At 48.1% G+C, this 26,155-nt stretch overlaps 1 protein-coding gene across 1 annotated transcript in view; it reads left to right on the top strand.

Annotated features, from left to right (window-relative positions):
• The first annotated feature begins 1,911 nt into the window (after positions 1–1,911).
• The window catches only part of Gycbeta100B (guanylate cyclase soluble subunit beta-1-like), a 38,339-nt gene continuing 14,095 nt past the window's right edge, over positions 1,912–26,155 (top strand). The window contains exons 1-4 of the mRNA XM_077661566.1: positions 1,912–2,036; positions 14,988–15,061; positions 20,205–20,305; positions 20,890–21,164. Of these exons, the coding sequence (XP_077517692.1) occupies positions 2,034–2,036; positions 14,988–15,061; positions 20,205–20,305; positions 20,890–21,164 (453 nt within the window). The 5' untranslated portion in view covers positions 1,912–2,033. The remainder of the gene's footprint in view (positions 2,037–14,987; positions 15,062–20,204; positions 20,306–20,889; positions 21,165–26,155) is intronic.

Genomic DNA, 26,155 nt, shown 5'->3' with positions numbered 1-26,155 from the left:
GGACGCCCCACTCCAGTTGTAACCATCACAGTGCTGTGCGCGTGTGTGATTTAATTCCTCTAAAAAGAACTAATCACGCGCACAACCTGGGCACATTTATTATTGTGTAAATAGTTTGTACATATTACTTCTCCCCCTATCCTCTCTTCCTGTCCCCTCACCTCTTTCATTTCATTTCTCCATTCTGCCTGCTATCCTTTATTTCCGCTGCCCCAGCTAAGGTGCTTCAGTATCGATGGCAGATGCCGGGGCTAGCAAAAATCTTTTCCTTTCTTTTTACTATTATTTTTAATAAAACCACTACCACCACCACTCCCTCCTTTATCCCTTCCCTTACGGAACGGTTCAGGTGTCCAACGATATATGAGACAGATACTGCGCCATTTCCTTTCCCCAAAAACCAATTATTATTATTATACGACTCCTTGTCGAAGGCTTTGGTGAGATCTCAGAATAGAGTAACAATGTGTTCGGATTTGTCTGAAGTTCACTGAAATTGTGAATGGCTGGTACTAATGAGGTAGTAGTAGATAATCCCTTCCTGAGGTACTGTTGAGCAAGGTTTAAGGCATCACTGGTGTTTAATATTGTGAGAATATGACTGGCAGTGACATGATCGATAAGTTTGCAACAGGACCAGGTTAGAGAGATTGGGCGACAGTTGTTTGCACAGATACGGTGACCATTCTTATGAATAGGCATGAGTTTTGTTTTGAGCGTCTCGATAGGCAAATTGCAAGAAGACTAGGAGGTGCGAAATTTTTTTTTATTAAAAGCGAGACAATGAGTCTGCAAAACGCTGTAAAAAAGCACTAGGAATGCCGTCCAGGACTGGAAAACGCTTTTTAGTCAATCGAAGTAGCACTGTAATGATAAATGACACCCTGATAAGATACAGTGTCACCAGGTTCAAAATAAAAAAATTCGACGCTATCAATTGAGAACGCAGAGAGAAAGTAATTATCCAAACATGTTACAATGCTGTTCTGGCACGTAACGATACTTCCATTAATGACTACTTGGCCAATCAGTTTATGCGACAGTGCGATGTGATTCCAAATTTTATCAGGATTACTCTCTATTAACTGCGGAAAGAATTCACTGAAGTGCCGTTTTCTGGCTGATCTAAATATTAGGAGACAGTTCAGCTACAAGTTCTGCTAGAACATCTGAGAATAAGAGTATAAAACAGTTCTATCCTGCCACTGCTCAATACGGTCAAAACTGTGAGAGTAAAAACAGAAATAACAGCGCAGCGAGCTGAGGAAAGCAAAACTGTAGTGGTAACACGACCATGTCAGCATCGCAGCGACAGCTTACAGGAAGTTGTACTTGGAATCCAGCGTTCTAAGGCCTGGTATACGTTACTTTTATATCTACCGCTCGATGTGCAACTGTGACTTCCTTGGAAATCGTTTCGATTCTCGATTAGCAGCTGGGATATTCTATGGTGCTGTTTCGCGTTCTTGAAGAATTAAACAAATTGAGAAGAAACGAAGAAAGAACGGATAAGCAAGAGAGAGGGGCGGGAAGGAAGGAAGGAAGGAAGGAAGGAAGGAAGGAAGGAAGGAAGGAAGGAAGAGGGGAAGGGGGAAGAAAGAGGGCAAGAAAGAGGGGAAGAAAGAGGAGAGGAAACAGGGGAAGAAAGAAGAGAGAAGGAGAGGAAGAAAGAGGGGAAGAAAGAAAGATGAACGTGCCGAGCAGCCGTCGCTCTATGCAGCACCTGTTGCTGGGATTAGAGAGAGATGCGTTCAACGGCGATGTCTTCGGGGCCCCGCGTTTTTTAAGCGCATCACCCTGGGCTCGAGGAGCCGGGGCCCCGCTCGGTATTTCGACCCGGGCCCGCGTTCTCGGCCGTGGCGCTGCGGGACCGGCGGCGGCTGTCTACGTACTCCAAGATCGATCTGCCGCCGCCGACGCCGCTCGGGGAGCGGAGAGAGGAGCCCGCGCCCGGCGGCCACCCAGGGCAAACGAGAGTCCGGCACGCGCCGTCGCCCCTGCCTGACCCCGGCCCCGTCTCTCCGCGCATCGCCATGGTGAGAGCGCACGAACGCACCAACCACCTCGGGCTTACCCACCGGGTTTCGCGCGGTTGCGGCACGGTGGGGTCTCTATTCTCGTTTCCTCAGTGGATCACTGGTGGCATGAGGTTCGAAGCCGCCTCTATGCGTAGCTCCGAAGCGCGCGCAGTGGCGACGTCGGGGTTGCTTTGTTTAGCCCTGGAGGCGAACAGCGTGAAGCTCATCTAAAATTGCGCTTTTGCCACCTCGCTCTCCCGCTTAGTGGCGCGCTGCTCCTGAGTCGCGCAGGAAGATGAGCTTTTCTGTGTTCCTTCTTGGAGAGGCGGATTCAATGTGTTGTCGATGGACCGCCGTGCTCGCGTCGACAAACTGCCCGCCGCACTCTGGGAAGGGAATGCTACTTCCTTGGTGGTTGACTCATACGCGGCTATAAATGTTCGACCGTCGTGCTTGCTCCTGGTTTCGCTCGGCGCATAAGCGATGTTTATGCTCTAGTGGAGAGAGAGAGAGAGAGAAGGGGGGGGGGGGGGGGGGGGGGCAAGGCCGTGAACCGGCGGCTCGTCGTTGATGTTTGCGCCAATGTGTTCAATCGAGCGGCGCTGCGTCCTTCTTCTTGTCAGAGGGACAAGAAGTACAGGAATGTGTGCTCAGTTATATAACCGCAGTGTGACAATGTTCATCGTAAGTCCTTCAGGCACTCGTGGCTGTTTTTGTGCTATTCGACGAATGATATATGACGGTGGATGCGAAGGTGCTTCTGGCTTGACTCTGTCGAAGATGTGCGCTACAACACATCGTTCCGGCAGTTTGGAAATTAAATGCGAAATATTCAGGATATCATGTAGTTGCTCATGGGCTGGCTTGATAGCGGGCCCATCAGACTGACTGATGAGAACACGCTTTGTCTATTGTATTATTTTCGCACGTACCTCGAAGCTGATGTACGCGTTGATGTTTGCAGCACGCACAAACAATAGAAGCCGAATATCCGATCTGTGACAGTATGTGCGGTTATGACTGTCTGAGCGGCGGCAATACAGTATTCGCAACTTGCACATGGTCCTTCCAGTTTTCTTCCGACAAGAGGCAGGATATCTAGATTCTCAGTCAGTTCCTCTATGGTGTCAGCAGTTTGAAAGGAGCTGTTTTCTTAAGCACAAAAGCCGACAGAATTGACCGTGATCACCCTCTGCCCTGCTGCAGCGCCTGTTTGTGGCTCTGCAATGCTGGATTTGTTTTCCTTTCGACTAGGAAAAATAACCACGCGCTTTTTGATGGTATCCATGAAACTGTGCCTGTGTGGCCGCTAATTACTCGTTTGTTAGCCAGTGCTACATTTACCTCAAGCGGAAAAGATTAGCCAGTGTAAACATGGTGCCAACGTCTTCCCCCACCAATACCGTCATTATTGGACTTAGCTGCCGTGGTGGCTGAGTGGTTATGGCGCTCGGCTGCTGGCCCGAAAGACGCGGGTTCGATCCCACCCGCGGCGGTCGAATTTCGATGGAGGCGAAATTCTAGAGGCCCGTGTGCTGCGCGATGTCAGTGCACGTTAAAAAACCCCAGGTGGTCAAAATTTCCGGAGCCCTTCACTACGGCGTATCTCATAGCCTGAGCCGCTTTGGGACGTTACACCCCCATAAACCATAAACCATTATTGCACTCATAATCGACAGCACTACCGCAACCACCACCACCGCCCCACAGTCCCACCGTCGTCAAGTCCATTGCAAGGCAAACGTATCTTGCTTTCTCTGTTTCCAGTTATTACTGCTCTGTTCATTTCATCACCGCCACTGCCGATTTTTGTCTGCGATCGCACTAATGGAAACGATCTTTTGAGTGAGGGGAAAGCGCTACCTCGACGGAATGTGATTTAGACACGGCCTCCCGCAAACATTTTGTGGCGTTTTCTTCTTATGTTGGTGAGCAAAGAAATAAGCGCGCAACCGCTAACAAATTCTAAACAAGCGGCGTACGGATGACCTGGCATTTGTTTCAGGTTCAGATTAACGCAATCCTATAGCTTCCAGTGCGGGCATAGTATAGCATAAACTAACTTTATGACAACAGTTAATTTAGGTCGTAAGCGAGAAGAAACATGCGTATCTTAGGCCAACTGGATGCGTAAAGGTTAAATATATGCGGCACTTAGCGTATATGACAGGCCCTCTCAAATCATGCATGGCAGTTTGCCAATATCCCTCAAGATAAAAGTATGCAACAGCTGTATCATGCCAGTACTGGGGCAGAAACGTGGAGGCTAACGAAAAGGGTGCAGATTAAATTAATGACAACGCAGAGAGTTATGGAAAAAAAATGATAGGTGTAACGCTAAGAGACCGGAAGCGGGCGGAGAGAATGAGGGAACAAACGCGGGTTAATGACATCCTAGCTGAAACAAAGAGGAAAAAATGGGCTTGGGCAGGGCATGCAATGCGAAGGCAAGGTAACTGCAGGTCCTTAAGGGTAACGGAGTGGATTCCAAGAGAAGGCAAGTGTAGCGGTGGCCGCAGCTGGCAAAGACTACGGTTAATTGGAGAGCCATGACAGAGGTCTTTGCCTTGCAGTGGCCGTAGTCAGGCTGATGATGAATTTCCACGGTACTTCTTGTCACCTTAATAATCGGCACAATCAATCAATTAATCAGTGCCTACCACGGTGGCACAGTGGTCAGAGCGTTCGGCTGCTGAGCATGAAGAAGCGGGATAAACCCGGCCACGGCGGCCACAGAGGCGAAATGAAAAAGTTTCCCGTGCGCTATGCGATATCAGTGAGTGCATGTGAGAGATCCCCAGGTAATCAGAATCAGAATCAGAATCAGAACGTTTATTCACGCAGAAATTGATACACAAAATGCTGTGTAGTCATCTGGATCCTTAGCCGCTATGGCTAGTGATGGATCCATTACAAACATTGTCAGAGTTAAACAATCACTATATGGAGCATTGCTATGAGCAACAACACGTGTTTAGCTTTGTGCATCAGATTGCTTGTTAAGGTAGTGGCGTTTTAGTTTAGAAACAAAGTTGGACGTGTATTTCATGTAACACGGCACGGTATTCCATATTTTAGCCCCGATAAAAGAAATTGAGCGCCGCCCGTATATGTTGTGAGCTATGGGTAAATTAAAATTATTGTGCTGTGCCTGCCTAGTGTCACGTTTGGGAGAGATGAATATGGAAGAAGGATGTGGAGAGTTCGTGCTAATTATCTGGCGGACTAAAATGGCCGTTTTGTACTCACGTACATTGGTGAAGGGCATTGTGTTTAATTCATCAAAAAGAGGTTTGGATGGTATTGCTCTCGGTGCATATGATATTATTCTGACAGCCCTTTTCTGGAGAGTGCTAACTTTTGCTAAGTAAGATGCGAAGGTGAAACCCCAGGATTCAATGCAGTATATTAAATGGTTATGGAAAACGCTGAAATATATCATTCGTAGTGTGTTCTTGTCAAAATGTTTTTGTGCTTTAGTTAGTGCATAGCACCCAGAGGTTAACTTTTTGCATAAGTTTTCTATATGAGGTGCCCAGTGTAGATTCTCATCAAGAGTTACTCCTAAATATTTGTAGCTTTGAACCCGTTCAATTGGTAATCCATCGAGATGCAGACTACATTCTACGGGGGTAGATTTACGACGGGAGGTGAAAGCAATGAACTTTTATCGAAATTTATCGGGAGCCATCCATTACGCCGCTTGTCTTTCTGTTCCTTTTTTCAGCCCTTCAATCGATTCCTTCACAGCGTGGTTGAGGTATCCAAAGCGAGTGAGACAGTTACCTTGCAGTCACTGCGCTTTTGCTTTCCACGTAACAAATTTTCAATTTTTTTAACCCCCGGCATCATTCGCGGCAGTGTTGTGGCAATGCATCTAGCCTCTTGAATCTTGTAGTGGTGGTGAAAAACATTTATTTACAATGAAAAAAAATAATTGCAGCACATTTTTACATACTTTAAAGGCCCGTAGGCACAATAGCAAAGAGTGGTGAACTTGTTACATTATTTGCAGTATAAATAAAAATGAAGCTATAAGGCACCTTGAAAGGCGATATTGAAGTTAGTGCTGTCAGAAATGGAGACTGTGGACGCAGGAAAGTGGTTCCATTCAGTGGCTGTTCTTGTTAAACAGGAGTAATTGTATATATTAGTGCGGCAAGATGGCAAATCAACTTTGTATACATGATCAGTGAGAGATGAGATGTAACTGGATCTGATGAAGAGATCTTTCCGGAAAGGATTAAGGTAAAATATTTTCCCGCCGCGGTGGCTCAGTGGTTTGAGCGCTCGGCTGCTAATCCGGAGCACCCGGGTTCGAACCCGACCGCGGCGGCTGCGTTTTTATGGAGGCAAAACGGTAAGGCGCCCGTGTGCTGTGCGATGCCAGTGCACGTTAAAGGTACCCAGGTTGTCGAAATTATTCCGGAGCCCTCCACTACGGCACTTTTTTCTTCCTGTCTTCTTTCACTCCTTCCTTTATCCCTTCCCTTACGACAGACAGATACTGCGCCATTTCCTTTCCCCAAAAACCAATTTTAAATTAGCTTTTGCGAAACAGACAAAGATGAGAACTCTTGCGGCGTAATGACAGATTCGGCATATATAGGGGTTTAACGCGAAAGCGTTACTACGGCATGTTCCGCGAGTTTCGCCGACCGCGCACATTTCACCAGCAACCTTCAGCGCGTGGCATGTGAAGCTGCGCCGAAACCGATGAAGAGCGGGAGCTTCGAAAGCAAAGGAAAGGCGTATAATAATAATAAATAATAATTGGTTTTTGGGGAAAGGAAATGGCGCAGTATCTGTCTCATATATCGTTGGACACCTGAACTGCGCCGTAAGGGAAGGGATAAAGGAGGGAGTGAAAGAAGAAAGGAAGAAGAGGTGCCGTAGTGGAGGGCTCCGGAATAATTTCGACCACCTGGGGATCTTTAACGTGCACTGACATCTCACAGCACACGGGCGCCTTAGCGTTTTTCCTCCATAAAAACGCAGCCGCCGTGGTCGGGTTCGAACCCGGGAACTCCGGATCATTAGTCGAGCGCCCTAACCACTGAGCCACCGCGGCGGGGCAAACTGCCCCTTTGAGAAAGTAAACACCTCAGTCGCGCTTTAAGCTACGCGGAAAAATGAAAATTGGCTTTTAGGGAAAGGAAATGGCGCAGTATCTCTCAGATATCGGCGGACACTTGAACCGCGCCGTAAGGGAAGGGATAAAGAAGAGAGTGAAAGAAGAAAAAAGAAATAGGTGCCGTAGTGCAGGGCTCCGAAATAATTTCGACCACCTGGGGATCTTTACGTGCACTGACATCGCACAACACACAGGAGCCTTAGCGTTCCGCGTCCATCGAAACGCGGCCGTCGCGATCTGGTTTGAAACCGGGTACTCTGGATCAGTAGCCGAGCGCCTAACTTGATCCGGAGTTCCCGGGTTCGAACCCGACCGTGGGCGCCAAGTTTCGATTGAGGCAAAACACAACAGATGCCCATTTACTGTGCGATGTCAGTACACGTTAAAGATCCCCAGGTGGTCGAAATTTTTCCGGAGCCCTCCACCACGGCACCCCTTTTTTCTTCTTCCTTCTTTCACTCCCTCCTTTATCCCTTCCCTTACAGCGCGGTTTGGGTGTCCGCCGATATGTAAGACAGATATACCGCGTCATTTCCTTTTCCCAAAAACCAATTTCAATTTCAATTCATGCGTTGCCATTGACAACGTTGGGGCAGATACGCGGCAGGGAAGCTGTAGGCCGTCGACGTTCATTGTGTTCATTGGCGTTGGCGTCGACAACGTTTGCTAGAGATGTTCATGAAAGGAAGGGCGCCTTACTGGCTCCCTGGGTCAGTGGACGTCTCAATTGCGCTTTGAGGTACGTTGCGGTGGTGACTGAGAGATGTGGGCTGCATGCATTAACGCTAACGCTGTGGGAGACACGCGGCAGTGCAGTAATAGGCCGTAGCTTTTATTGGATGACCAACCTCTCGCGATCAGCCATTAACTGCCAGGGTGGCGGGGTGAACGCGCTTTCTATCCAATCTGCGGAACGTACTCAACGTTACAGACGCCAAGCCGCGTCTAGTTGACCTATGTACCGCAGCTTTATTTCTCTAACCAGCTTCAGCAGTAGTAATTAAACCGCAGCGATATTTTTTTTTGCCCAGCTTCCTTGGTCATTCGCCTTGATAGGAACGCGTGTAAATATGTGGTCCCCCTTTATTTTAAAACAAAAGTTAAATGTTCAGCGCTTCTGTCTGAGTGTTCCTCCTTTCCTCCGCTGGTTCATTCGAACAGGCGACGGAGCTCGCTTGTGCACAAGGCGCCGGAGGTGGCGTAGTGATGATGTTGGTGAACGAGCGACCCAGAAGTGTGGCCACTATGACACGAGCAGCGCTGGCGTCCAACCGAAATGTGGAGGTGCTATGATCATCCGTTGAAAATGTGCCACGGGATGCGTTTTTGTTTGCTACCTTACTCTGCCATTTTCTTTGTTTTTGTCGAGCCCATGTAGCGGGCCGTGCCGTCAACCTTCATCGGGTTATCGCGATACTGTAATCGTTTTACATTACGCCTTGTGTGTGCACGCAGGGTGTGCTTTTTATTTTTCGCGGGCTGATAAGGCAGTTCATGCCCTGTGTGTCATGGAGGAGCATAAGCGTTGATTCATGCGACAGCGTATTATTGGCACTGAAATTTCTCGCATGAAGCTATGAACGATTGGAGTTTTTTTTTTCAAGAAATAATTGTACGTTGATGAGGAGTTCTCTGTTATATTTTTACTTGCGCCGATAATTCGAATTTCAATAATTTCGAACTTTACCTCCGGTTCCGTGAAATCTGAATGAAAGAGGTTTCACTTTACTGCAATCACTTTATTTTTTTTGTTTACACCCTTGTTTCTTTATGGTGAAACTAACTTCCAATGTCTCCTAATTAAATCAACGAGTACATATCAGGTTCTAATAATAATTATAATAATTGGTTTTTTGGGGAAATGAAATGGCGCAGTATCTGTCTCATATATCGGCGGACACCTGAACCGCGCCATAAGGAAAGGGATGGAGGGAGTGAAAGAAACGAAGAAAGAGGTGCCGTAGTGGAGGGCTCCGGAATAGTTTTGACCACCTAGGGATCTTCAACGTGCACTGACATCGCACAGCACACGGGCGCCAATGCGTTTCGCCTCCATCGAAACGGTTCGTGCTGATCTAAATTTCATGTGAAACTTCAGCGCAAGTACGCTACCATTTCGACAGCCCTGTTAGAAATTTAACACATGGGAGTTGTCCATCACACATACAACGTTAATGTATGGCTAAGGAAAGTAAAGCTGTAGGCCAGTTGGTGGGGAAAAACCGGGGAAAAAAAAGCGGGAAAAGATGGCGGAAAAACCTGCGGCACAGAACACGTGTATGCCGTAATGCTTTCACGTGTAACGCTGCGCTAACCATACCATATAAATTAAAAATTATAAGTTAAATGTTATAAATTATAACTTGAATTGTAATTACTCATCATCATCAGCCTGACTACGTCCACTGCACGGCAAATGCCTCCCGCATATCCCCGCAAACTTCTTGATCTCAGCCGCCCATTTTGTGCCGCCCCTGCTACGCTTGCCTTCTCTTGGAATCCACTCCGTTACCCTTAAGGACAGAGGTTATCCTGCCGTCGCAATACATGCCCTGCCCAAGCCTACTTCTTCCTCTTGATTTCGACTAGGATAGGTTGGTTTTTGGTTCTTTGGGAAAGGAAATGTCGCAGTATCTGTCTCATATATCGTTGGACACCGGAACCGCGCCCTAAGGGAAGGGATAAAGGAGGGAGTGAGAGAAGAAAGGAAGAAAGAGGGGCCGTAGTGGAGGGCTCCGGAATAGTTTTGACCACCTAGGGATTTTTAACGTGCACTGACATCGCACAGCACACGGCGCCTTAGCGTTTTGCCTCCATAAAAACCTAGCCGCCGCGGTCGGATTTGAACCCGGGAACTCCGGATTAATAGCCGAGCGCCCTAACGTATCTGGTTCTATGTTTTATTATTTATGAGGGTTTAACATCCCAAAGCGACTGAGGCTATGAGGGACGCCGTAGTGATGGGCTGCCGAAATTTCGACTATCTGGGGTTCTTTAACGTGCACTGACAACGCACAGTACACGGTCCTGATATAATAATAATAATAATAATAATAATAATAATAATAATAATAATAATAATAATAATAATAATAATAATAATAATAATAATAATAATAATAATAATAATAATAATAATAATAATAATAATAATAATAATAATAATAATAATAATTGGTTTTGGGGGAAAGGAAATGGCGCAGTATCTGTCTCATATATCGTTGGACACCTGAACCGCGCCGTAAGGGAAGGGATAAAGGAGGGAGTGAAAGAAGAAAGGAAGCGAGAGGTGCCGTAGTGATGGGCTCCGGAATAATTTCGACCACCTGGTGATCTTTAACGTGCACTGACATCGCACAGCACACGGGCGCCTTAGCGTTTTTTTCCTCCATTAAAACGCAGCCGCCGTTGTCAGGTTGATATAAGAAGAAAATTTTGCATTTAGCACATACCTGCTTAACCGGGAAATATCACGGCCACTTAATTATGATAAAATAAATCGAATGATAGCGTTAGCTTTACTTACGAGTGCCGAGTTGGAGATCAATTAAATTCGCGATGATTTCTTTGGTGATTATTCTGTCCAAATCCTGTTACTAGGCAGCCCGATTGAGCCCAGTATTGAGCGCTAATTATTTTATATTCAGGAAATACTAAGGCCTCCGAACTACTAGCGACCTTTGGGTTATCGCAGCGAATATTTAGGCTCCCATTATCATAACACCCCAAAGCAGCTTTCACTGCAACGTCTCTATAACGGTTATTATACCACTGCACCGAGCAGACGAACACCAGGAGAACCTTTGTTTTAGGTATATAATAAAATAAACACGATTTTGTTCAAGATAGATTCAAAAGGTAATAATAATAATAATAATAATAATAATAATAATAATAATAATAATAATAATAATAATAATAATAATAATAATAATTGGTTTTTGGGGAAAGGAAATGGCGCAGTGTCTGTCGCATATATCTTTGGACACCTGAACCGCGCCGTAGAGGAAGGGATAAAGGAGGGAGTGAAAGAAGAAAGGAAGAATAGTTGCCGTAGTGGAGGGCTCCGGAATAATTTCGACCACCTGGGGATCTTTAACGTGCACTGACATCGCACAGCACACGGGCGCCTTAACGTTTTTCCTCCATAAAAACGCAGCCGCCGCGGTCGGGTTCGAACCCGGGAACTCCTAATTCAATTTTGTCGCACGTGCTAACGCCGTGTGTTTCATCCCTCGAAAATCGCTGTTGTTGATCGAACGTTGCAACGCTGAACGTGCTATTCCAAATGTCACGATCGAAAGCTCAGCAACACCCCGACGAACCTTTTCGCGCGGCACAAATACTTTCGCTCCCGCACTTCGTTGGAGCAGCGCCGATGCGAACGGAGTTGGGGAGATAAACATAGCCCGGAGCTCAGCGGCAGCGGAGTGCGCGGGGGCGGCGGCATCGACCGGCGCTGACGAATTCCCTCCCCGTTATACCGCCGCGCACCGGAGATGAGGCCCGCATCCTGCTCCTCTTCTTTCGCATTGTGAGCCAATACGAAGCGCACGCTATCACGCTGGACAAGGAGGCAGCTTGCGCCACTGAACACTATAAGCCGAAAGGTGCGAAAAGAGAGCACGCCGTCCTGTAGCTCCCAAATGAGAGTGCGCTATATAGACGACGGCCAACTCCCTTTCTGTTCCCATCAGGCGTATTCGCCTTTAGAATGTACAGATATCACCGGTGTGAAGGGGAACGCATTGTAATAATAATAACTTTTATTTACCGCCAGTGTTTGAGCATCCATTATGCTCATCGTGAATATTTAGATTTTATGTGGTTTAACGTCCCAAACCGATTCATGTCGTATTGGAGGGCTCCGGATAATGTCGACCACCTCGGGTTCTTTGTCGTGCAGTGACATCGCAGAGTACATGGGCCTCTAGCATTTCGCCTCCATCGAAATTCGACAGCCGCGGCCGGGATCGAACCCGCGTCTTTCGGGTCAGCAGCCGAGCACCATAACCACTGAGCCAGCACGGCGGCTGCATCACAAATATCATGAGCATCTAAACAATGATAATTCCGTAAATATGTGCCCCAGGCATGCTCCTTCCTTTTTTTTTCAGAACAGTTTTCCACTGAAGGCCAATAATAATTACCTTTATTCGACCACTATGTAGTACATGATGACAGGGCGTGGAAAACAGATTATTGCGGCGACCCGCATTGGAGAAATGCGAAATCATTGCGTTGCTTCTATGTATAGGCATGCAGTGACGTCATAGAACTTCTAGAACGGTAGTTTTTTCCGCGACGCCAGTACGTGTTCTATGACGTCATCGAGTGACGTCCAGATGTTATGTCGACGTTCGTGGCTGTTTTGACGTTCAGATGTTATGTCGACGTAAGTGGCTATTGTGTCGTCTAAGTGCAATTGTCATGTTTAGTCAGTTGAGTAAAACTCATCAACCAAATTTTCCCCACACAAAGATCTCACCATGCTCTAACACTATGAAACTTTTGCACATTTATCTGAACAGAACGACGTAATCGTGGGGACAAGTTTTGCGGACACGAAACACGGAGCATAGCCTAGTAATGCTTTAGCATTAACACCCTTGCACGCGCCGCGGAGGCTCAGTGGTTAAGGCGTTCGTCAAATGATCCGGAGTACCCGGGTTCGAACCCGGCCGTGGTGGCCGCGTTTCGATGGAGGCGAAACGCAGAGGCGCCCGAGTGCTGTGGTGGTGGTGGTGGAAACATTTATTGCCAAATACTGAGGGGGGCAAACCCCCTAACATTGCACGAGGCAACACTTAGGGGGCTGTCCTTACAGGGCAAAGGACAGCCCTTGGAGGGCTATCCGCTTCAGGGCGTCGGTAATTATCCGGCGCTGGTCAGCAGCAGCGGAGCTGGCCAGGAGAGTCTCCCAGTATGACTCCGCCATGGTGGGGGATGGAGGGTGTGGGAAGGCAGGACATGTGAGGAGGACATGAAGGAAGTCTCCCGGTTCCCGCAGAGCTTACAAGAAGAAAGGAATTGATCGGGGTAGTGGACATGAAGGAGAATAGGGTAGGGAGCAGTTTGGGTCTGGAGTCGGCGCCAGTGGTAGGCCTGGGTTAAGGTTAGGGAGGGAGCCGGCGGTACGTAAACGCGCCGGGTATCTCGGTAGTAGGGAAGAATATCTTTTAACGTAAGCAGACGCTCCCTGAATGCGACGTCATTGCACGTTAAAGATCCCCAGGTGGTCGAAATTATTCCGGAGCCCTGCACTACGGCACCTCTTTCTTCCTTTCTTCTTTCCCACCCTCCTTTATCCCTTGCCAATACGGCCGCGGTATGGGTGTCCGCCGAGATGTGAGACAGATACTCCGCCATTTCTTTTCCCTAACAACCAATTTAATTCATTAATTACGTTAGTCAGTGTGCAATGGGTCTGTAACCTATCCAGAACCCACCTTGTGTTTACCTCTGCTGGTTAACATCCCTGCCTTCCCTCTTCGTCTCTCTCTCTCTTTTGGAATTAAAAGCATGTGGGTTCTTTCAAGACTGAGGAAGGGCCCCCAAACCATATCTTGCTGCAAAGCCTTGCTGTAGAAAGGGACTGAGAACCGATTTAAATGGTTTGCAAAGCTCGCTTGAAATTCCATCAAGACCAGGACTGTTGCAGATGGTGAGTGTGTATTTTAATGGCGCAAGGACAGCTTTAGCCAAAAAGCGCCATGGCACAACGTGCTTTTGCATTCACTCCACTTAAGCCGAGCACCAGGCCAGGGGAAACCTTGTACCCATTGCATCACCCGTGGGTACCCGACGGCACTGGGGATCGAACCCCGCACCTCCCGCATGCGAGGCGGATGCTCAGACTACAGGCCACCGCTGCAGCCATGCGGACTTAAGATCAGCATGCGCAGTAAAGATCACATCATCGACTGGACAGCGAAACTTGTTACGCGGCTAGTTGTTTTGTGAGTTCTTGCGTTACTTTTGAGATTTTTACCATTTTTTTCCCTACCACTCCTGCTAAATAGCACCGTGTAGTTACGCAAGAAAGTGTCATCAACTATGGAACGACCAAGGCAGTAATTTTAAGCTCATCCCTATCTCCAGCTGCCACACTGATTATTTAATCGCAAGACGTGTTCTACTACCTAACACATTCGCATATCGACCGAGCTACGTGCCTCATTAACTGCATTAAAGCCTTTGCACACATTCTCGATGTAGGTTGATCCCCATAAATACCCTTTCACGTAATGAGTGCGCACCCGAACCCACTACGTCGTATTCGATGAAAAAACTAAAACCCTGGCTCTTCAGTCCATTGAATCGTTTTAGTGCAAAAACACTTCTAGCCGTCCTGCCTGGTTTGGAGCGGTTGTGTGTATGTGTGTGAAGCCTCTGAGTAGTAAGTGTAACTGGCTCACTTTTTCTCATTAATTGTTGTGTTCATGACAACCCTTTAGTTTTCACTGCAACGTATCGAACTTACAAGTCGAATGGCTTTCGCGCAGAACGCAGCCTTGAGGCAACGCTTAGTTGAAAGCATTTAGCTTTCATCTAAACTACACAATCTGCGTATGCATGCCTGTTCTTTGACCCTCGCGCTGTTCGCGCAGTTTCTATCATTAGACTTTTTTTTCGTCAAGCGTTTCAGTGGATCAACAATGTCTTCTTGGACGCTTGAACTTTCTTGGTTACAACGCAACTCTGTGCCGGGGGCAGTATACTTGTATACATGCTTTGCATTGCAGGCACATTAGCAACGACCGGCTAGGCGATCATTTAATGGTTTCTCAGCACACACAAAGCATCGCTGCATTTCTCTCGTTTCTCCGACGCAGTACGGGTTCGTGAACCACGCCTTGGAGCTGCTGGTCCTGAGAAAGTTTGGCGCCGAAACATGGGAACAGATCAAGTGAGTACAGCGCGAGCGTGTATACGGGTCGAAGCAAGGTCCGTTAGCGCCGTCCTTTCGCGGCAAGGCCCGCCCACTGACCCGCCAAACACGCTGCGATGCGAGGCCCATTAATGGTACAGCCTTCATGGCACTATCTGACCTTGAACTCCTAAGCGAACACTTGAAAGGTTCCCGGTAGTGAATGTGTTCGTCGAATGGGCTTTGTATATTGCATGCCTGCCTGCCCTCAAGTTTAATACATTGATCCCGGGAGCCCCTTTTGCACGCGTTAAATAAAATACAAGCCGAAACGCATGGGTTCTTCAATCAGTCTCCTTTCGCCTGGTGAAACTGCTTACTGAGAACAGCGATCTCGTTGTTGCCTTATGCGCTGACCCACATAGAAGTCATACGCGGGCCGGAGTTGCGCGCGCAGAGCGAACTACCATGTAGATGTATTGCGCCGAACAATGGACGTACCGAACGCGTGATGCAACGCGTGTATTTATTTCCTCGCTTTCACGATCGCCATATGCGCCCTTTTGTTTGCCGTTCAAGTTCACGAACACGTGCTGATATCGCTTCGAGTCCGCACAACATTGTCCTCTTGAGATATCTTGGTAACGAAACAAAGCAAAGAGCATGCTCATACTCTCCTATTGTCATAAGCACAATGGGGGATCAGAAGTCGCTGCTCTTAGCCGAACCTTGTAACGCGTGGCTTCTCCGTGCTTTGCTTGCCCCCTGAAGCATTACATCCTTTCGTTGCTGCCTGAAGTGCCTTAAAGTTAGCCGTTGCTATAGCAGTACTTAAAGAAGTGTGTAAAGTGTGCGCGTTGGACCTGTAAAAGGAAAAAAAATTCGGTAGGCCTTTCGCCGGAGCATTCGCAAGATACATAGCTCTATACTTGCAGTAACGCTAACTGTTGCGTAGATATAGTTGGTGTATACACTCAGACCCTGCAGGGTATTCCAGGGAACGAAAGGACGCAGACACAAAAAAAAAGTGCTTGGCAGGGACAAGGTGGTGGTGGTAGTGTTTTTTTTTTATTAAAGTAATAGTAAAAAGGAAGGAGAAGATTTTTGCTATCCCCGGCATCTGTCATCGATACTGAAGCACCTGAGCTGGGACAGCGGAAACGAAGGATAGCAGGCAGAATGGAGAAATGAAATGGAAGAGGTGAGGGGACAGGAAGAGAGGATAGGGCGAGAAGTAACATATGCAAACTATTGCAGGGACCAGCACTGGTATTGAAATCCACCGAGATTTGCACGAACAAATTTGTCTTTCTCGTGGGTCATGAGAATGTTTTGACTCATGATTGATTAGTGAGAGACAGGCATTCGGGGCCATACGCGTATGCAGTGCAAAACGCTGTACTGTTTCCGCGTCGTGGTCAAAGACTGCAGGCGAGTATACGCATAGCAAATAATCGTAATTCGTCTGAAGTATAGGTGGCTAGTGTTTTTAGTGAAGAACGCGCGAATTGGGCGAACCTGCCCGACTATTGATAACATCTACAGGAGCAGATAGCAGTTAGCAAACCATGCTACGAACCAAGCTGGCCCATGCAGAAGCATACACAAAGTTTGTTAACGCGCTTCAGTAGGGTAGACAGCTGGGCCAGTTGGTACATAGTTCTAAAGAAGAAAAAAAAAACAGAGGAAGGACGCAGACACAGAGAGGGACGCTGGACTTGCAACTGATTTTATTCGCAGGAAACACACAGATAAATACCCTTCTACAAAGCAGCACCACATGCGCACACCATACATCATACATATCGAAAAAAGAAAACGTGCATGAACAGAACAGTAAATTAGGCGCTATGGCATTTGCATCAATGGTTTATGGTTTGGTTTATGGGGGTATAACGTCCCAAAGCGACTCAGGCTATGAGGGACGCCGTAGTAAAGGGCTCCGGAAATTTCGACCACCTGGGGTTCCTTAACGTGCACTGACATCGCACAGTACACGGGCATCTGCAATTTCGCCTCCATCGAAATTCGACCGCCGCGGCCGGGATCGAACCCGCGTCTTTCGGGCCGGCATCCGAGCGCCATAACCTCTCAGCCACCGCGGCGGCATTTGCATCAATGGTCGTGGTGAAGTGTTCTTTCATCATGACGACTCGTTCTGAGCTATATGTGTGCTGACCTCATTCCCAAGCCAGTGAGATATATTTCGCCGGTGCCTACTTCATAAGCCCGCGTACACTACGTGCAATGTGTACACAACAGACAGCCATCAAGAGCCAGTAACCAAACGTGACCGTAACAAAGGCTCATACACCTTCACAAACAAGGCGTCGCGCACCGTTGCCTTTTCAGCGCAGTGTGTAACCGTGTAACCGCTGTGCAACCAACGAGCGAGCGAACGAGCTAGAATATGAGGAAAGAAAGGAGCGGCAGCAAAAGTGAATGATACTAGCGGCGCGAGGTCTCTTCGCTGCTGTCGCGATTAATGAGTCACAGGACGGGTATACGTACGCGCGCGTGCGCCTAAACTGGAGCGCCCGTTCTCGCGACGCAGTGTAATTACGGAGCGGCCAGCACGCCGGTATCCTTGCGTGTGTTTGTGCAAGGGGCCGCGCGCGGAGACATTAACCGCGAGGAGAGAGAAGCCGCCGTCCGTCCCGACGCTGGCGGAGCACATATGGAAGAGGAAAGTATTAGCTCGTGTATGGGACGGTGAGGGGGGGAGGCCTCCATGGCGAATTCGTGCTCCGTGTGTGTTATTCTTGCTCGCGCACCGACAAGGAAACGATAAAGCGACAAATACGTTACAACGAGGAGCGCGGCGTGGGGCGCGGTCGTTGCTCGACGCCGGGACAGTTTACGGACGCACCCCTCGTGGATGAGGCCAATGTGCGAATTATCTAAGAGCGTGGCAGCTGCCTTCTCTCTTGTTGCGTGGACTGTTGCTGCAGCTGCACAGGTAGAGGGAGAGAGAGGCAGCCCCTGTGTGCGTATGTAACAGGTGGAGAGGAGGAAAGGGTATTCTGTGTAGGACGTAAAAGAGAGCCCGCGCATTGCGCACGTGCTTTTCGCTGACACTGTTTACTTTATTGTCTTGTCCTTGCGCAGTGGAGTTCCTATTTGGCTTCTCGCTGCTTTCGCCGGTCCCTTAGCTTTCGCGTTTGTTGATCACGAGGTTGAGATAAGCCCTCGAGCGAGCTGTGCGGCCCTGGCTGCTTTACTCCGTTTATCACCGCAGGCTTAGAATGCGGTTTAGCTGCTCTTCTTGCTCGTCCGTGCTTTCGCCGAGGCAGAAATAGTGCCGAAAGCCGTGCGCACACACTGGACTATACGAAAAGCATGCAATGCTTGAGGCAATGAAAGTGAAGAAGCCACGTGCTGAAAGTTATTGGCCAAAATGCAGAAGGACGACGGCAAATCTATATAGTTTGCCGATTGGTGGTCTTCAGTGCAGTTATTTGGGACGTAACAGGTGCTGTTAAGAACCCTGGGTGCCTTTAAAGAAACATACCTCACGCTTCATGTGATGCTCAAGGCTGTCGCGTTTTCTATACTTTCCTCAGGTGCTGTCTTATTCCTATAAGTATGCAACAGCATGCGAGGTTCTGTTTTAACAGGCAAGATGCTACGTGCACTCGCGTCGCCATTTTGTTTTATTGATGGAGCCTAAATAGTTCACATTTGCGCCACCGTCTTCTATATTCTCGCTTTTTCGTGGTTTGTTCCCAATTCCTCAAAGGTGGCCTGACCTGAACCCGACCGCGGCGGCTGCGTTTTTATGGAGGAAAAACGCCAAGGCGCCAGTGTGCTGTGCGATGTCAGTGCACGTTAAAGATCCCCAGGTGGTCGAAATTATTCCGGAGCCCTCCACTACGGCACCTATTTATTCCTTTCTTCTTTCACTCCCTTCCTTATCCCTTCCCTTACGGCGCGGTTCAGGTGTCCAACGATATATGAGACAGATACTGCGCCATTTCCTTTCCCCAAAAACCAATTATTATTAGCCTGACCTGCATGCAGTTGGCGCCACAAGAAAATACATAGAAATGCCTCATTCGTATCGCTATACTTACGCCATTCACCTTGTCCCCGTTTCCTTTGACGCATCGCTTGTGGGTATCTACCAATTCGCATCATTTGGTGCAAGCTGTCTTCTGCCCTGGTGCTCGGCTTCTTAGGGGTGAAATGCTTGGGAAAATATCTCTTTGAATTCACTTCGTACAGACCAAGGACGTTATAGTCGAATACAACTTTGGTCTGCAGTGACTGCCACATTGAGTTTCTCCGTGGCAAAAACTCTTGCGCGGCTGAAGCTTTTCTTGTTACCTTAACACGAAGCTGACCATTGGAAGAAATTATATAAGCCCAAGAATTTTGATGTATCTGGCTTGTTCGACCTAGACAAATAGAAAAAAGATGGTTTGGGTTACCGTTGTGAGTGGTCAACGGAGTAATAAAGGACGCCGCGGATCATGGCCCAATGTTACCAACTGTTTTTTTAGGTGCATCCTACTATAGTCATGGAGCTATCGCTAAGCTGAGCTTGTAACATAAAAATCAATCATCATTATCAAATCCCTTTCTTGCATACAGACTCTTGCTCGTAAAATAACATCACAAGGGATTGAACCCTCGTCAAAGCGCATGGGGACTTCTGGCGTCTCACCAGGCAGGCAAGGATTCGTCTCATTGTTTCAGAGATACAGTTCGTCCCCCAAACTGAACACTGCATCAGAGAGCCTCCATAAAAACGCAGCCGCCACGGTGGCTCAGTGGTTACGGCGCTCGGCTACTGATCCGGAGTTCCCGGGTTCGAATCCGACCGCGGCGGCTGCGTTTTTATGGAGGAAAAACGCTAAGGCGCCCGTGTGCTGTGCGATGTCAGCGCACGTTAAAGATCCCCAGGTGGTCGAAACCAGGTGGTCGAAATTATGCCGGATCCCTCTACTACGGCACCTCTTTCTTCTTTCACTCCTTCCTTTATCCCTTCCCTTACGGCGGGGTTCAGGTGTCCAACGATATATGAGACAGATACTGCGCCATTTCCTTTCCCCAAAACCAATTATTATTATTATTATTATTATTATTATTATTATTATTATTATTATTATTATTAGAGAGCCTTGTAGTATCTGCTCGTCCATGCAATGCGATTCCTTTCTCCTGGCGCGTGCCTTTGCAGGCGGGAAGCAGAGATCGAGATGGAGGGTCAGTTCCTGGTCCGGCTTGTGTACGATGACGAGATCACCTACAGCCTGGTCCTGGCGGCTGAGAAGGTCCTCGGTCAGTCTCGTCACTCTTTCCCTCCCTCCTTTCTTCGGCTTAACACTTCTTCCGTCCCAGTAACCCCGTTTCCGTTAAATTAGTTCTTCGGCTGCGTTTCGTGGCAGAGCTGTGTAGTGCTTGTTTACATGGTATCGCAAAGTTGTTTAATGCTAAGATATTATTTGCTCAAGTCACTGCCTGTCAGAACCGTCGGCGAGAATTCTTTTCCGGTGTGGGAATCTGGTCTACACTGATTCGACAGGGTCTTGACTGCTTCATTCGGTTATCTCCACGTTATACGCCCCGGGTATGGGGGCCCATCCAATAAGCTCATCTAAGCGTTAATAGTGCGGCACCATTTAGGTCGTGCACGACGGAAACATCAGGAATTTCTGTCGGGCTGTGAGCAATAACGAGTTCAATAGCAGTCCTCTCTATGACCGTTTTGTCTGTTTTGTCCAGGGATGCCGTCTGTCGCTAGAGGGGGTAAGTGGCGAATGCAAAAAGAAAGTGCCCTGCACGATCTCCCTCCAGTGACGCTCTTTGTCAGTGAGAAGGAATACGCCGGCGTGAATGTGCGGTGCATGCATGTCACACTGCAGACACACCGGCCGAGGAGATCCTGGAGATGTTCGGGCGCATGTTCTTCGACTTCTGCCAGGAGTCCGGCTACGACAAGATCCTGCAGGTGCTGGGAGCCACGCCCCGCGACTTCCTGCAGAACCTGGACGCCCTGCACGACCACCTGGCCACCATCTACCCGGGCATGCGGGCGCCCTCCTTCAGGTGCACCGAGCGGCCCGGAGACGGCGCCCTGCTCCTGCACTATTACTCCGAGAGGGAGGGACTGGAGCCCATCGTCATCGGCATCGTCAAGGTACTCATGCCCATTCTCCTTCTCCACTGTGCCCCGCCCCACAGGTGTTACTGGAAGGAAGCAAAATCGGAGACACTGGTCAAGTCTTCGAAAAATGACGACGTTTCGGAGCTCTTGTGGGCTCCGTTTTCAATTCAATATGGCCGCGCTACGGAGGACTGCTTCGGGGTGCAGCCTACCCAGAATCTTGCCTGTTTTAAAATTTCACGATAAACTCGCGCTTGTTTCTCGGTGGTGGCGAACTCGTGTGAATCAACCTTTTCTTGCTAGGCGGTGTGTAAAAAGACCGAAGGACAGACAAGGAAGAAATCACGGTGCTCGCGCGCTTTTGGCGAGAATTTTAAATCGATAAAATCGTCATTGGAGACCTGTGCAACGGGCGAATTGCAGAACCAGAAAAGCAATATTTTGCATCTTTAGCACTACAATTAAGGTGTAGCTGCGCCCGTTTGTATTTTTTTTTGTCCTCATAAATTTTAACTACCACGTGCTACTTCAGATACGGATGTAGATTGCAAAATGCGTGTACAGGTTGAAAGCAAGAAAAATATGAGATGCTTTCCCCACGCACTATTTTTTTCAGAACAACCGCGCCTTGCTCTCTCTGTTTGTAAGCAGTGCATGGAAGGCACCTAATGGATGTAAGACCAATATAAAACTTTATTTCGTCCGATTCTATTCGCCCGTATGAGTGCATGTCTCCAGTCACAGCGCAGGCATGGGGAAATAATGAAGCACAAAATGAATGATGACGAAATAGTATTGTAGTGAATCATTATGTCACCCTCTCCTCTCTGTGTATAACAAATCATCACACGCACGACGTAACAAGGCCTCCCATCGCAGGCACATTCATGAACAAAATTCCTCGCGCTTCCATTAGCCGTGTGCGCCCAGCGATCGTTGTTAACGAATAGAATCTCGTATTTATGTAAGTCCACGCAAATGATCTCTTTCAAATAGAGGTTCGGTGCCTGATAAGAACTGCGCTGTCGCGGTCCTGCAAGCCCCCCACTACATAGCGGGCCAACTTTCAATGTCTCTCAGTGCTTCTGGCACTACAATACTCTCGCAATGACGCTCATCCCCTCTTCTGTCTCGCCAGCATTCGAGCGTGCACCTAACAGGGCTGTCAAGATAATTTTTTTCAGTAGAGTTAGTTCTTGGGCTAGTTGGTATTGTTGATTGAAGTTCATAGTTCTTCAGCGCAACGGCACGTTTTTAGCCAAGGAGAAGAAGACAGAAGACAGAAAAGAAGAAGGACGAACAAGGACGAACACAGCGCTGACTTACAACTGCTTATTGAGAGTCACACACACAGCTTAAATACTCTCAGACCAGCGCAGGCGCACACCGTAAAAGAACCAAAAAAGGAAAAAATAGGAAAAACAATAAAGATATGATGAGATTGTTTTTCCTATTTTTTCCTTTTTTGGTTCTTTTACGGTGTGCGCCTGCGCTGGTCTGAGAGTATTTAAGCTGTGTGTGTGACTCTGAATAAGCAGTTGTAAGTCAGCGCTGTGTTCGTCCTTGTTCGTCCTTCTTTTCTGTCTTCTGTCTTCTTTTCCTTGGCTAAAAACGTGCCGTTGCGCTGGATAATTTTTTTCAACATAATTCTGATAACGTGTGAGTGTGGCGGCGAACACACACACGCACGCCTAGCAAACGGTGCGGTCGCACTCCGACTCTTCTTTAAACTAGTTCGCGACGCCGCCGCAGCGTGGCGTCGATTTTGTGAGAAAAAAAAAATCGTCAATATATTCACGTCCAAGTGTCCAACGATATATGAGACAGATACTGCGCCATTTCCTTTCCCCCAAAACCAATTGTTATTATTATTACTATTATTATTATTATTATTATTATTATTATTATTATTATTATTATTATTATTATTATTATTATTATTATTATTATTATTATTATTATTATTATTATTATATTCTGTCCAGCCATGGTCCCGTGTAAACATAGTTTTGCCGAGGGAGGAGGTTGAATTTATTTCCAGCGTTCGTAAAGCTGGTTGTCTCGTGGTCTTTCTTTTTTGCGTTCCCTCAGTTCTCTGTAGATCAAGTTCAACGGTACATGCCAGCTCAGTTTTCCTCGTATACGGCTCATGCCGCATTTTGGCTTTCTGCCTAAATTTTCCCAATCAGTCATAATAGCATCGATACCCAGCCACGAATGTTCTATATGTACATCGCTGCTATAGCGTCAAGTTACTGCAAGATGCATTGTCTTCCTTTTGGTTCCAAACCTGCATTATATACCTACGGCGGCCACTGGGTAGTTACGGCACGTCGTTGCTGAGGAGGAGATCATATAGGTCCGACGCCTGCTCCCGTGGCCGAGTTTTGATAGTGGAGAAATGCAAAAGCGCTAGTGTGCTCAAATTTCGCGCACATTAAAGGCGCACTTCATGTGGCTGATATTAATCCTAGCTTCCACAATGTTGTCGCCGACGCCCGGTTATTGAGTAACAACGTTTATTTGTTGGTTGATTTATTTCGCGATACTTTGAATCTTTTTGGTGTTCTTGCTGAGCCCGAAACGACTAGAATTGGCTGGTCGCGAAGTAAAAAACGACTTAATAAGACTCAGAGAGCTTTACAATGGCAGCCTACAAAACTACATGTGTTCGAGTGAGTTCAGACAAAGAAGCCAGCAGGGCCGAGCCCCCATCACGTCTAACCAAGTACCAACTGCCGTTGTTCAACCGCATGGCGGCGCCAGTGCATAATTGTTATCCGGAGGCTCGGGCACCGAGGCACCGCAGGTTATCCATGTGGTAATATGGCGCACTCTGTAGCCCGAGGGCAGCTTTTGGGCCTGCAAGAATATCATTGCTTGATTTTTAATCTAATCGTGCGAAGAAACTCTCGTTAACTCAAATTCGCTTAATTCGAACTTTCGGTTTATTCGAAGTCACTCTTTGGTCCCGTCAGCATCTACTGTATTAAAAAGGCTACCCGTAATTCCAACTCCGCGTAGCTCGAACAAATCTCCTGCCCCTTTCGAGAGAGAAATACCGAGCGCAGATTCGCTCTCTCTCGTACCTGCTAAGTACAGCCTCGGTCAAAAGTGTCTGGGCCACATGATTTGCGTTTGAGCCCTCTAGCGGAGCCCCCTACGGTAGTCCTAAACACCAAAGAGGCCCTAAGAATTAAGGACGAAGGTTCTCACTTAGATGAAATTTTAGAGCTTCGAGGAGTGGGCATATATATGCTTCCCAACCCACGGCTAAAAAAAGGAATCATACGACCCCAAGGTTTCTAACGTGATTGCGTTAAGGATCCCGTTCTGACGTCGCCGTCGCCGTCGTCGTTAGCGTGGTCAGCGCCGTCGGCGCGGTGACAGAAAAATGGACCTAGGTCTCACAAGCTCTACCGATGGCAGCACCTGCATTCCATAGAAGGGCAGTGGCGCATCGCTTAACCCCTGCACCACTGCGCCATGAGTGGTATGAGGACTCACAGGGATTTATGAATGTAAAGTATATAGAAAGACCAATTCCGCATGTATGAGCATTGACCCATTAACGCTGTCGCGTCATACCCTTAAGGCGGTGCTTAACTGTCCCCTCCAGCATCTTGAACAGGGGTGTACAAAAGAGAAGCGGTGTGGCTTCTCTGTCAGCTCCCTGCAGCGACGTTGCCGAGGGACAACCACCACACGGTCCACTTCGTCTTCATTTTCTTTCCCCGAGCACGGAATGAGAGCCCATACTGCGGCCTTTCCTGGGCAGACGCTGGGCCCTCGAACGAAAGGGCGCTCGTTGCTATTCGAGGTTTGCAAACATCATTTCTCTCGGCGGTGGCTGCTCGCGGGGTACAGCGAACCGGTTTCGCGCACTGCTGAACGTTGCAAGGGTGGGAAATGAACCGAGCCGCGGCCCTGCGGCAGTGGCTTCGCTTTCACGGTGCGCGCCTCTTGGACGCGTTAAAGGACCGCTGTGGACGCGGCTGCACTCCTCGCGGAAGTCGGCTGAAATTGCGTCGTCCGCACAATTTTCTTTTCGAAGGTCGTCGAGCTGGTTGCAGGAGCTACAGGAGGAGCAGTGTCTGCGCTACTGTGGCACGCTGGTAGTACAGGCCAATGTATAGCTTCTTCGGCGCCATTGTGTAGCGCTTGTCTGGGCGAACGCGGCATCCAGATTCACTGTAAGCTTTGCTAGCGCGCTCTCATCAAAGAGTATGGTGTCCTCGTGAATTTTTAAAACGGATTTTACCGAAATCACCCGCCGCGGTGGCTCAGTGGTTAATGCGCTCGACTACTGATCCGGAGTTCCCGGGTTCGAACCCGACCGCGGCGGCTGCGTTTTTATGGAGGAAAAACGCTAAGGCACCCGTGTGCTGTGCGATGTCAGTGCACGTTAAAGATCACCAGGTGGTCGAAATTATCCCGGAGCCCTCCACTACGGCACCTCTCTCTTCCTTTCTCCTTTCACTCTCACCTTTATCCCTTCCCTTGCGGCGCGGTTCCGGTGTCCAACGATATATGAGACAGATACTGCGCCATTTCCTTTCCCCAAAAAAACAATTATTATTAATTTTACCGAAATCAGCATGAAGTGAATGCGATAAATATAAACGTATATAGTCGGATACAACTCAAGAACGAACCCTCATAGGAGCCCCTGCAGCCAATGGCGTCGACCGATTCCTTCCCCTTGACCGATTCTACCCCTTAACCTATCCTCCTCCTTGACTGATTTTCCCCTCGACCGATCCCCTTGAGACCGGGCTATAGCGTGAAATCGCACGGGGTGGCAGATGAATGGGGGATAACCACGGCTTAATTGGATTAACGGTGACGTCATGGCAGTCGGTTGGCGCCATTGGATGGAGGGCCTTCTTTGAAGGGCATCTGTCTCTTTGATCTTGAGTTGTACCCGACTATAGTAATGGGAGTTTTTGACGCAGACTCGCGCAGGTACGAATAAGAAGAAAACAAGATAGATAGATGCTTTTCATTCCGTCTTTGCTTAGTGT

Source organism: Amblyomma americanum, chromosome 4 (genome assembly GCF_052857255.1).
Source record: "Amblyomma americanum isolate KBUSLIRL-KWMA chromosome 4, ASM5285725v1, whole genome shotgun sequence".
Taxonomy (NCBI): domain Eukaryota; kingdom Metazoa; phylum Arthropoda; class Arachnida; order Ixodida; family Ixodidae; genus Amblyomma; species Amblyomma americanum.
The sequence above is the reverse complement of the archived record's forward strand: the minus strand, read 5'-3'. Positions and strand labels throughout refer to the sequence as shown.